This window comes from Petromyzon marinus, chromosome 64 (genome assembly GCF_048934315.1).
Source record: "Petromyzon marinus isolate PM22_M1 ecotype Great Lakes invasive population chromosome 64, UKy_Petmar_22M1.pri1.0, whole genome shotgun sequence".
Taxonomy (NCBI): domain Eukaryota; kingdom Metazoa; phylum Chordata; class Hyperoartia; order Petromyzontiformes; family Petromyzontidae; genus Petromyzon; species Petromyzon marinus.
Window position 1 is genome coordinate 16,764,212 of NC_133730.1, and position 13,718 is coordinate 16,777,929.

General features: G+C 45.8%; 1 protein-coding gene across 48 annotated transcripts in view; it reads right to left on the reverse strand.

The window, feature by feature from the left end:
- The window catches only part of LOC142906447 (uncharacterized), a 30,870-nt gene extending 26,717 nt beyond the window's left edge, over window positions 1-4,153 (reverse strand). For 36 of the 48 annotated variants that reach the window (XR_012930274.1, XR_012930273.1, XR_012930283.1 and 33 more), the window contains exons 1-2: window positions 1,660-1,737; window positions 20-1,132 (exon numbers count right to left, since the gene is read on the reverse strand). Coding sequence is in view for 16 of the 48 variants with exons in the window: in XM_076054192.1 (XP_075910307.1) it covers window positions 20-217 (198 nt within the window). In the remaining 32 variants the exon portion in view is untranslated. Of the gene's footprint in view, window positions 1-19; window positions 1,133-1,659; window positions 1,738-3,720 lie in introns of those variants that run through there. The other 12 variants (XM_076054188.1, XM_076054187.1, XM_076054190.1 and 9 more) reach the window with 12 other exon arrangements.
- Between the last annotated feature and the right edge of the window lie 9,565 nt (window positions 4,154-13,718).

A 13,718-nucleotide genomic window follows, 5' to 3' on the forward strand; every position in this document is an offset into this window, starting at 1 on the left:
GCCCTCTCGCCAAACACACCGAGGAAAGGCTTGCAGTGCCCGAGTGTGGCTTCAGACGGGGCGGCCTGCACGGATGTAGTATTCTCTGTCCGTCTGCTATAGCAGCAGCAGCAGCAGATGCAGCCAAAGCAGCTCCACTTCTCAGGAAGAAATGTGAACTTGGCTTCCGATGAGGTGGACTCGCCATGTTCATGATGCAGGTGGTGTCCACCTCCATGAAAACAACCCCTCAGTGTAATAGGGTTTTTCCCCTTTTTTCTGGCACCGAAACTGAAACCTATTTACAAGGATTCATGTCTGGTCGAGCACCAATTGGGTCGAGGCTCGAAAGAAAGCCGTCCCTTGGTGTGGACCAATCAGTTTCAAGGACAATGCATATATTATCATAGTATGTTTTCCTGTTTGCATTTTGACTGCAAGTATTGTGGTTAATGCAGACATGGATCCTTGTAAAAAGGTTTCAGTTTCGTTGCCAAAAAAAGGGGAAAAACCCTATTATTATATTTTGGTACTGGCAAAGGAGGTCTAATGATGAAGATGCTAACCCCTCAGTGTTTAGTGGCAGCAGTAGTAGAGGAAGGCACGCCATAAAGGAGCGCGCGTGACAGAGGGGAGCACAGAAATTGTTATAACAGTTTATTATAGTCATGAATAATGTTACCACCTTCGAAATATTATCGTTGTTTATCAAGTAGAATGCAATGTTGTTAATTTTATCATAGTTTATTGTTCTAAACAATGTTAAGAATGTTATAAAGGTTGTCAATGTTGATATAGAAGAATGCAATGTTGTTAATGTCGATTTAGTTCATAATACAGTTGACTCAATTATCCGCTTGCGATTTATCCCATTTGAGGATTAACCACGCACCTGATATTGACACAAATTAATAACTCATGGATGTTTCCCTTAATCCCAAATTAATAATCTAAAAACAGTGATACACTTATTCATGGAAATGTTTATTACAAGTCACGTGCTCCGGTTAATCTGAAATCCATGTGATCGCCCCTACGGTACTTTAGTTGCATATCTTTACAACAGTGGGCGGAGTTTGATGTTGATTGGCGTGGCTCTGCTTCTGTCCACTTAGTGGGCCGAGTCTTCTGCGCGGGAGCAGGAAAGTTATCCCTGAGCATGTGCATCGTTCGGTCGATCGTTAGCATTCGTTCTAAATCAAATACTTTTGTAACAAAAAACAAGATCAATACATTCTTTACTAAAAAAATGTTGTTCATTAACAAACTCAATTTCCTTAACTTAAACATAATGTATATCTATATTAGTGGTTTTTGGCAAAGAGATCCACGTAAAATGGATATTTTTGGATGGTCCGCAATTTTTTATTAGCCATGGCTGTCCTCGGCATTAGCACGGATAGTCAAGAGGCTACTGTATTGTAATATATGTTACCATTTATCAATGTTGATATAGTAAAATGCAATGTTAATGGGGGAGAACATACAAACTCCACGCTCTCTTATACTCACTCTTATATTCACTCACTCAAGCTCTTGCATACTCACACTGCGGAATAGCGGGCGAACATACAGAATCCACATGCTCTGATACTCACTCGCACACACACACACGCTCTTACCAAATAAATACATTAATTTTAAAAATGTAAAGGTGCAACCCTGGAATTGCTTGCTCACGTCACTGTTGGTGGAAGGGGCCTCCAGTAGAAGGAGCTCTAGTAGGAAAGCCGTGATCCAGCAGTACATTGAACATCGCTGTAAATAGAAATGTGGCACCCATGAAATCATAGAAGTCATGTTACCGGCTTCCTGGACTACCTGGGACAGCTTTCCCTGACACTCCCCACCGGCTCGCGGTTGACGACGCACTGACAAACCAGAGTGACTATGCCAATATAGTAAACCTTCTCTATTCACGAGGGTTACAGCCTTGTGTTGCAGTCGAAACGTCGCGAGAATTTTATTCTTTTATATATATTTTATTGTTTCCCTTCAACGTGACTTTACCGAAAGAACCAAGAATATGTAGAAATCTTGTTCACAGTAAAAATGTGATAGTTATTGATAAGAGAACACAGCACTGGGGGGCGATAGCCGCAACACTTTCCCTGATTGCATTCGCCTCATTCTTGATGGATCTCACAGTCCACGCCAAAATGTCGGCCTATCACAGACGTGCTCTCGAGTGCTAAAATGATAACTGTGCGTTGTTGTTATCAAACACCTGCATCTCCCGATGAGTCGTCCACCTGAATTCCTCACCATCTCCATTGTCATCAAATCATCATGAAAGGTAATAAAAACGAATTGTCATTCATATTTTATTATTTATTGTAGTCAGTGGTATTAAACATTTACTATTCCCCCCTATGTTCACTCGTGCCAGGAACGCAACCCCATTTTTCCTGGTCAACAAGGTTTCTACATTCGCGCGCGTTTTCAAGAACATAACCCTTGTGGTTTGAGAGGGTTTACTGTCCATATTTTATCCTGGAAGAAGCCAGTGTTATTGACGAATGCGTCCATGTATTTGTTGTTGTGCTTGTGTACCACTGCCAAAGTAGAAACACCAAGTCATTCGCTGTGCGGTGTGTACATGAGAGCAAACAGTCGGTGCGGTAGACCAAAATTGTTAACATGGGTGAGGGAATGAATCTGACTGCTCACCCTTCATCTAGATGAATCATCGATTGTGCATTTCATATATTGTACCGTCAAAATACACGACTGCATTCTTCTTCAGGGTCATTGTCAATGACGCGACACAACTGGGTGGGATCGTTTTGCATTAGTTCACCGATTTCAGGCTCACAGCCTTGCAGGTCAATGCCGCGCAAAGAACACATTGGCAGTTCAAACGTCTTTTGTGCATTCCATGTCGCCTTGGGTCTCATAAAGCCATCCTCACTGTCGATGTGATGGTAATGTCTGTCACTAATGGCTTCTCTAGGCCAGTGGTTCGCAACCGGGGGGGGGGGGGAGTACGTGAGGTGATTTATAAATGTGTGAAATTATAGCAAACATGAGTCACTGGTGAATAATCACGTATGAATCTGCCAATAGAAAATTACGACGCTAACATCGAAGTCCATATCGTGACCTAGATCGGTATAAAAGACCTTTCTAAATAAATTATCAACAATGTTGTTTCCAAAAGTAACCAGCGAGCGCGAACAAATTACGCCGTTGATTTGTTTATTCGCTTACAAGTTACTGGCTAGTTAGGGATACCTCACAAAATGGACAACTGGTTAACATTGACGTCCATTAGTCATACATTTATTTCTCAGAGCCGTGATGGGTCAGGCAAGCGAGGGTAATCGGTTGAAACACAATTCTAAAAAAGGGCTAATAGTAGCCAGAGAAGGTTGCATTCTTTTTAAACGAATCTAGACAGAATATATTCAAACCTACGAACATAAATGTACAAAAGACACTTAAATTGACGACTTGGTTAAGTTTGACTTTTAAACGCTTATCTTAACACTTGTTTTCGATAGAAAGTAAAATAAACATTGAGTGAACCTCTAGGTGGGGGGAGGGGGTAACGCGCAAAACGATTCTGTGATATTTCCATTTGTCCCGCCAAAATACTGTACACGTGAGTTTTACTCAAACTTGCCGCTACCAAAAACTGCAGCCCTTAAGCGTCGGGCACAAAGAGAAGACTACATACCTGATATATAAAATCTATATGTAACACAACAATAATATATGCATAGTCAAGAGCTTACTTACCGACCGCTGTTGTTTGCGAGGGCTGGCAATTTGCGATGGCGGCCCTGCCCGCCGATCCTCGGGTGTGGGTGGGGTGGCTCACACCACGCCCGGCCGCCTTTGTCTCCCCGGTGGCGATGTTTACACACCGTACTCATTTGATGCCGAGTCGACCTCGGAGTGTCCCAGGACCACCTCGTACAATCGTCACCCGTGTTGGCCGTGAGCGGGAGTCGCGAGTAGCTCCCCACGCGCCGCCATGACAGTTTCGCCACCAACACCACGTGGCCCCCACCTGGGTCACGTGCTCAGGCGGCGCGTGCTCCGGCGGCACGCGCAGCACAGGAGATTGAGAATCTGATGGCTGGGCGTAGGGAACGTGGTAATACGATCCCATTGTTGTAGCGTAGCGGCCCTTGCCAACACGGGACGCGTTTGGTTGATCGGCCTCCGCTTGTTTCGGGAACATGTTCTCGTGTTGCGAACAAATTGAGAGTTATAGCAGACTCTCGTGAAGGAGAACGCTCGTTAAGCGAGACGCGCCTGTGGTTGGGAAACGAAACGACGTGAATGCAAATGTTGCAATGAAACCACAAATATACAAATGAGCGATCAAATCACAGCATCCGTGAGAGATGGTGTGTGCAAGATGAGTTTGTTGAAGTTGAACTGCCGGCTCCACTCAATTTCCAAAGTGTCTTTCCACTTGGGCGAAGACTCACCACCTCAGCTGCCTGGACGCACACTTCGCAACCAATTTCCCTGATTTCGACGTGAAAAGGTGTCACTAGGCACGAAACCCATTTCAATGCCCAGCCTAAAACAATGGATGTGACCGCGGCTGAAACGAAACAACTCGTTGAAATGTCACGTGATGAGTTTTTTTTTCTCACGGAAAAGAGAGAATCCGCAAACCCCGACATCTTAACGCGTGCCTCGAAACCGATGGTACCCTTTGCAAGCATGTAGTGTACACGTGAGTGAGCGCACTGACTTTGGATGTGACCGCTGAAGGTGGGATGTGCAATGTCAGCCACACCGCAAGATTTTGAGAAGCTGTGTCGCATGCCTCAAGCAACACGCGTCTCGACACTCGACCTGGTGAGTCCAAATTATTGCTTCATTTATTTATCAAAAAAATTCATATTTGTTGTTCTATAATACCGACACAAAATGAACGTACAGAAATATCCTGTCACTTGAAATGTTTTTAAATTATGGTTATTGTCAGTTTAATAGGAATTTTGTCTTCAAATAGGGTCATATTGCAAAATTGTTTTGAAAGTGCTGCTATACAGTGCGGTTAAATTGCAATCTTCAGAATCGAATATTAGTGTAATTGATTAATTGCAAATATTGGAGGTTATTCCACACAATCAAAATATTCAAGTTGATCTGTGCAGAGTCCCAAAGACGCCAAGCGTCCAGCAACAAACAGCACCATCAAATGTCAAAGGAATGAGACCCACGTGAGTATTGAACACATCGAACACAGAGCCTAGGACGAGGGTGGGCGGAGCAGAAGTGGTGGTTACATCGAGTTTCCCCCTCCCAAAGGAAAGTGGAATATTGACCACCTTGCTGAGAGCTGCATACAGAATGGCATTGCAGCCCATGCTCGTTTGGAGCAGCAAGACTCAGATTTTTCAGTTTATGCCAAAATACACTTTCATTTACAAAAGCAAACCTGACAGCTCATTTGCGAGTCCACTGCTGTACAAGGGCCTCCACACACCGTGTCGGTCATTTTTGTTGTTCGACCATACTTTACCATGCTGCTCGGTATGGGTTGGGGGGGGGGTACAGGATCTGTTCAGATGTCACCGATGTCAGCCATGGCCAGGAATCAAACTCAGATGACGCAGTGCATGAACCACTGCATCATCACTCCATCCATTATCTTGGATCCAGCTAAAGGTAAAAACAATTGCTGTAACATTTTTTTGTTGCAGCAGGAAACCATGAATAGCGAATACAGTACTATAAAGACAAAATCGGTAGCACACGGATACCTTGAGTTTGCTATATCGCAGGTGAGTTCGTTGTCACATTGTGTTTGATATGCCGTTATGTGACACGCACTTGCGAGATCATATGGATTTGTTTTACTGAAATCATGTGTTTTTATGGTGAATTCCTGATTTAGACCCCACCCCGCCCTCAAGCTGGCTAATGTAGACGCAGAGCAACAACTGCAATCTCACATTCAGGTGGTCAAGCCAGACAACCGCGCCAAGAGCAGTGGAGTGTATCATCACTGTGATGTCTCTTTCGTATTTGTGGATCGGGCGTTGCGTCGTTATATGCTGTACGGTCTGTTCTGGATGACCACAGTCACACACTACTGGGGAGTTTTTAATTTTCCACTTGTGCATCAGGTATCCGCATCTACTGCCGTGGTTTGTGCAGTGGATACAGTTTAGGGTGGACCATGAGCTTCGTGGAAGATCAAACCTAGGGATCTTCTTGCGTTGGCTCTTTCACAACAAGGCGGTGTTTGTGGGCGATGGGTGAGGGGCATGTCTAGTATGCGAGACTGAGACTGCGAGCGCAAGACATGGAAACGTCTCCTCGTGGTACATGCAGGCAGTGGTTTGCAAGGCTGGCACGGCCCGGTTTTATTCATTCGGGCTTTAATCGTTTTTTTATATAAAACCGGAGCACCTGGATCCTGCCCAAATCCGGTTTTATTCGGTTTTATTAAAGTGAAGTCGGGATTTCAGTCGCACGCACCTATTAGCAGCGTTCGGGCCGGGGCCCGGGCTCAGCCGCCGTGCGCGTGAGTCACGCGCACGGCGGCATGGCCACGTCGACCGCCGCTGCTGCTGCGTCTGAGCGAAACTGCTCGACGATGGGATTTATCCACTCCAAGTTGAGGAACAGCCTGGCGCCCAGCACAGTCGAGAAGCTCGTCTTCATTAAGTCGAACCTCAACGCGTTCTACGACTGCCCCACGCCCGGCGATGGCCACGACAACACCGAGTCCAGCGGCGAGAGCGACGACGAAGACGACGCGGCGGCGGACGACGACGACGAGCAGGATTGAAGTGTGCACGAGACGCCGATAATACAACCAGGTTTTAATCGGCAAAATCGGGTTTAATTCCATTAAAACCAATAACCCGATTTGTCGGGCAAAAAAAAATCGGGGTTTTCCCACCCTTGAGTGGTGGTGCTGGCCTATTTGGTGACCCCGAGCATAAATTGTTTTGCCCCTACCCCTTTCCTATCCATAAACTCATTGTGAGGCGACACGGAAGATGTAGCAGTTTTATATTGAATCACTTTTTAAAATATTCCTTAGAAATTGAAATCGAGCTTAAATTTATTCGACCTCTAGTGTCCTGAGTTCGAGACCCTGCATGATTATACAGTTCTATTTTCCTATAACGCGGTAGTTGCGTTCCTGAAGAACACCGCGTTATGGAAAATCGCGTTACAATAAATAATGTACGGGGTGCTTAAATTGTTTTAATACTTGTGAGAATGTGCAACAATACCACAAGAAATGTGCCTCCGGGCTCTGGAGACCACCTAGAGAAGATTCCAGGCATGTGTTGACAATGATGGCGAGCAAGTGGAGACTCTTTGACTTTTTGCAGCTATTAACATACATTTCTTTATCATGTTACAGTGTATTATCCGTTCTTTTTCCATTAAAAACGATAGTCCCATATAAGTGTTAAAAACATGTTGAAGCACCCTGCATAATATAGGGTAAAGCAATGTCTGCGATAACACGTGATGTGCGTACGCAGCCTGAACAAAGACTGAGGCGTGTGGGTAGCATCAAGAGCATCCAGCAGCATCCCACCTTGTGTGATGCTACACCGAGGTCGCCTTACAACTGCTTGTTCCTACTCGCGCAACGTAGTTCTGTTCACTCGATTGCTTTATAACCAATTCGTATGCGCGTTATAAAAATGTGTTCCCTAATACATTCATAGAATTATATCCAATTCGCCTTATGAAAACACGCAGCATTACAGAACAGGGGTTGCGCAATCAGAGGGGAGGCTGAGCGCGTCGCTGCCTCACCTCTCGTCTCTTCCTGTATTTGCAGCGGAGCTCCGCAAATTTGGCGACTTTGACTATAAAAATGTTTGGAATCGTACAGAAATGACATTTATAACACAGATCAGTGGGAAAATTTAAATTTTTATTTGATTATTCTTTTTTTTCGTAACAGCTATTCTCATTGGAGTATGACAGGTGAGGCTGTGCCTCCCCTGACCGCACGTCCCTGCGCTACACGTACATACAAGTGTATTTGATTTTACATTGAGATATGCCGTGCTGTATATAAGTTGTTGATCCTTGTTATGGAGGTGGTTTTATTGGAGACTAAAGAGAAGCCATTGAGTTTCAACAGCTCTCTGTGCCACCCCGCCCTCTATAACCCTATCTATTGTACGAATTTACAAGAGCTTGCCATCACATGCCAAGCTATTGTAAATGATAGAGCAGCTAAGCAGTCCGAGGGCCCCAAAACGCCAAATTAGAAGATTGATCAGGTAAAAAGTATTTGTATTGTTTTAATATAATATAAACTACTTTAGTTTTAAAATGACTCCTTGTTAATTGAATTTCGTGGAGATTATAGAAACAAACGTACAGCCAAGCATACAGATTAGCCACTTATAGAGTAGATGCCCTCCAGTTGGCCAGTGGACCTCCACTAACCGATACATTTCAAATAAACCACCTCAGAAACAATTAGGGCGTGTTTCAAGGTACCTACTGAATTTCCCTCTGACTATACAGCACGATAGCATGATGCATGAAAGAGCCATTGTTATCACGTCTCACATGCCGACTGTAAATACTTTTTTCGTAACATTTTTCACCTCGTGCGCATCACTGTTTATGTGAATAAACACAAAAGTAAAAAAAACACGGTTAATCTTCTTTGGTTCCTTCGGTAAAGTCACGTAGAATGAGAATAAAATAATAAATTGATAAAATTAAATAACACAATAATATTCTCACTTTAGTTTTGAGAATATTATTGTGTTTTGAGAATAAGTGAGAATATTATTCTGTTATTTTATTTTATCAATTTATTATTTTATTCTCATTCTACGTGACTTTACCGAAAGAACCAGAGAAGATGAATCATTGCAGTCACGAAAGCTTTAAATCGAAATACGGTTAAAATCAAAACAATTACAAGAGCAAATTTTGATTTAAAGCTTTCGTGACTGCAGTAATTCATATTCTTAGCTCTTTCGGTAAAGTCACGTTGAAGGGAAACAATAAAATATATATAAAACAATAAAAATTCTCACGACGTTTCGACCATAACACAAACGGTCATCATCAGGTGTGTCGGTTTGCATTAATGTATTTATTTTTAAACGGTGTATTTATTTATTTATTTAAAAAAAACGTTTGCGCCCTTCGCAGCGATTTGGCAGTTTTATTGTTTCCCTTCAACGTGACTTTACCGAAAGAGCTAAGATTATGAATTACAAGAGCACTTTAAAAAGGAGGAAAAAACCTCCCGCCTGCCCCGATAAGTCCGGTATGCCCGATACCTTAGATGCCCCTTGGAACTGCTGCCCGGAGTGTCAAAATATTGCAATGTATGATGCGAGGGAGGATGTGGAATAAAATATTTTTCATGAATAAAAATTTGGGCCAAAAAAGAAATGGTCAAATATCCTCAAGCAGTGCTGTTCACGAGGGATGTTTGACCATACTTCACTCAGCTTGTCAGTGCTGTTTAACAAAGGGGGCATCCAGGACCAGTTCAGATACCACTCCGCACTGCTTTTTAGCGGTGGCCGGGGATCGAACTTGCTTCGCTGGGTTCACAGCGCAATGCACGAAAACCACCGCGCCGTTCATCCACCCCCATCTTCGATAAACAAGGGGTCATCGTTGGCTTTAGAAACGCATTGTAAATATTGTGCTTCGGTTAAACGCAAATCAACTCTAGGCAAGTGCTATTTTTTAAAAGCTGAAGAAAACAAGGCACTTTCACAGCTCGATTTAAAAACACGACCCAACGCAAAGGCGCCGAGGAGGCTCGCGCGTTACTCGCGTTGGAACCTCGCTCGCGGCACGCTCAGTGGCGCCGATTCTCGTCCTCCTCCAAGAGGTCCTGCTCGATGAGGACGTCCTCGTGCTCCACGAGGCTGCCCTGGCTGATGCACGTGGCCACCGTGGAGGCGCTGCTGACGTGCGGCTCGCTCGCGTGCAGCACGTGACGCGCCTCGTCACGTACAGGGTGCGCGCGTGCACACAGCACGTGACGAGCCTCGTCACGTGCAGGGTGCGCGCGTGCACACAGTGCGTCCCGGGGACCCGGGGGCCCTGCCACGCGTGCTCACGGTGCAAAAAGCACACCGACCTGAGACTCTCACCACACTACCACCAGCGTATCGCAGTCGTCTACGGTTGGCCACGTACGGTGCTAAAGAAGTTCAACGTACGTACGTCTCTACTACTATCCTCACCACTGCCATCGTTACAAAGATACTCACCACCATCGTCGTCAGCCAATTCCTATCCGTCCTCACCACCCCCATGATGAGGCAGCCAATCTCCGTCTCTCGCGATCGTCATCCAACGTCAACCATCTGCCGAGACTTGTCATCGTAATCATTGTTACCCAATGAATATGTATGTTGAACTTCTTTCACGCCGTACGTAGAGAACGTGCTAATCGGGGGTGCGGGGGTAGGAAAACAAACTAAATAGGATTGGTTCAAGTGTCGCTCACGTTAGCCTTGGCTGAGAATCAAACTTAGGGGCACGGGGTTTTCATCAGTGGTACGTGTTTAATGCTACTGTACTGCTCCACCCAAACAATTACAGCAACAAAACTTATTGGGTTGGTTATTTATGCATGTCATGATGTCTTAAAGTGAGGTTTGTGTTTATATAATGCTGATAAAACGATAGCGGTATAGAGAACGGATCAGAGAATTATGTCGATTCACTCACGCGCTTTACTGCAGTGTTAATTTCTTCATCGGGATGCTGTCGGTAACTACCCCCGGAACAATATGCTGCCTTGCCCAAATCTTTTTTTCTATCACAGTTGCTTAGCACAGGCCCAAAATGCCCATCGGCCATCAACAAACAGCACTCCTGAAGTTGAAAAAAACAAAATATATTTCTTGCATTGAGCGAGGTTACAAGATCTTGGGAAAGAGACGATGGGAGGGAATGTCGGCGTCACGGTCCAAATTGTGCAAATTGTCTGCAAAAGCCACTCATTAGGAGAAATGCACAGCAACATCACCCCCCCTCCCACTCCCCCCCGCAAAACTCCTGCGGGTCTGCGAGACAGAGAGAATTGGATCGTCGCTTATTAATGCTCGTGGCTGGCGATCGCGAGAGTCGGCGGAGTGGCGCTGTGGCCCTCCAGCTGCGCTCACCCTGGGGGTTGTAGCAGTCCTCGGCCATGCAGCTGAGCTGCTGCCCGGAAGGGCGCGCAGCGCTGTGCGTGTCGGGGCGCTGCACGCGCGTGGGCCACACGCCGCCTGGCACCGGTAGCACGGCGATGTGGGCACGCCCATCTGTCCCCAGCCGCTGCTCACAAACAAGCAGAATATTGATTTATACTGGAGGAATCCCATGAGCTATGAAGCTCTTTTTCACAGATGTCCAGTTAGGGGCGGATCAGAACGTTACAACCACAAATAATACAAAAACACGACAGCAGGACAAATTAGGGGTAGTTTCAAACAATATATAGTTGGTAAGGCCTTCTGAACCATGAGCGCCCAGGGCATCAGAAGACGTGCCATGCTTGGGGAAGGTCTTGACGACCCCATCGATTTGTTCCATGCTTGTGATCACTTCAGAAGGTTTATTTGATACGTCTTCATTATTAATCTGTTGTTTATTTTGATAATACTCTATATTTACTACTTTCGTAATCGTATACAAAATACATTGCGCTAATTATTTTCAATGATTTTCGTTCTCATCATCAGCAGCAATGTTCAATCCACTGCCGGATGAAGGCCTCCCCCAAACAATTTAATAATCCACCGAACACGAGCACCTGTGCGCGAGCCGATGTCGTCGCTCCATCTCCGCAGTGGACACTCTCTGAGATGCGTTTCATTCCTTGCCTGCTGCCACTATCTGTCCTCAACACGGCTTTTGTGGTTCCAGAGGATTTGCTCTCAGTTTGCTTTCACACCCCCCACTTTATACTCTACATCACTATGCAAATGTATTTGAGTGGCGACATCCTTTTAAATGGTTTGCTCCTCTCGTATTACGATATACATTTTTATTTATAAAACACCGTATCTCATGCGCACTCGCGCACAACTCGCGTAAACTTTGCGAATCAATGCATCAATACACACATACAAGCTGTCCCTTTTATCGCCGTCAACCTGAAGGTGTTATCGCAGGTTGTGCAGTTGAAGAGCGCTCCACTCCCCCACTCCCTGTCCCGTGGCACTGGCTGGTACTTCCTGTTGCAGCTCCTGCACTGGGACACCTGCACAGCAAAGACAACGAATGATCCACACCCCGATCAGCAACGGTGGAAGCAACAGAAGTTGTTGTTGGCGGTGGCATTGCCGCTCGTTGGCAAGGTTCACGATTCATCCCCGTGGCCACCCTGGTTAATGCTGTGGGTGTATTACCAGAAAATATATGCCGTATGCTCCACAGTGGATGTGACAAATCCCGTGACGCGATTAGGAAAAAGAGTAGGCCACGTGCACTAGGGTCATGGTTCAAATAAATACAAATATTTGCAGATTACCCAATTGATAAAACCCATTGAAACATTTCGGGCAACTGGCAAACTGCTACCTACTTGCAGCCTGGGGCTGTGTTCACCTTGTGCCATATGGGGACAGCTGCCATCAGGGGCTCCCCTGGGCTAAAAATAAAGTTAAGTATTGGAATGATTGAGATGAGATGGAAGATGCGAGTTTCTGAGGCAAGCACCTTATAAATGGAACTGCAAATCCTACTCGAGCTAATTTATATGAGGCAAGGTTCCAACTCACTCCACACTCACTATTTGCGTTCACCTAAGGCAGGGGTGGGTTACCTTTTATCTGCCAAGGGCCATTTGTATATTTATAACATCATTCGCAGGCCATACAAAATTATCAACTTAAAATTAGCCTGTTATATTTGGTCAAACATTTAATTAACTCGCCCCCTAATGTGATGGCTGGAACTGCTTCTCTTTGGTGAGGCGTATCCTTCTCTACATCAAAGGTCTGCCCGGCTAACCCACGATACCCCACCGCCACTGGTGTGCCCGTCTCGGTGCCTTCACAGACATCCGCTTCCCTCTCTACCCATCAACAGGGGCCGCCGTTGGGTCGTTGCCATTGGCCACGGCGTGCAAACATACTTTTCCGGCCAATCGGATGCTTCCCCTGGTGCTCGTGTGGACCTAACCGCGGTAACTGAGTAGCCTCGTCGTGACCATGCAATTGCACGTCAATTCATGGCTCCGCGGTGTAATTCAACCTGGGGGAAGTCGTCCAATTCCCTGGCCCCAGGAAACCGTGGGGGATGTCCCTACAAAGAGGGCCCCTGGGTGAAAACCTGGAGGCCAGGTGACTTCCCCACGAGGTCCTACGTGGGGGTGTGGGTGTTGTGTGTGCTCATTTGGGGGGTGGTGAGGGAGAAGCAGTGTCGGCCCGGACGCTCTCCCGTGGTGGCGTTGCAGGAACGGCTCCGACGGAGAGGCTTCGCTGTTGTGGCACCACATAGTCTCTCCAAAGGGCCACTGATACTCATTCTTATCCAAGTGCTCCTTACTTGTCTTACCCCAGAATGGACGATGGGTTGAGTCAACTTCCGACTAGCATATGATCTATCTGCCTGTTGTGGGATGGGTGCTCTGCTACCTGGCGAGATGACTTATCATATAAGATGAACTGATGCGATGTTATTTACAAAACACAGCCAATTCTGGCTGTCACCTGATAAGGATGGTTGTAATTACTGTCGAAACGTCGTACTCGACTTTTTAATGGTGTGGGTTTACTCTCCAACACACAACCGGTGTGCTGAACGAG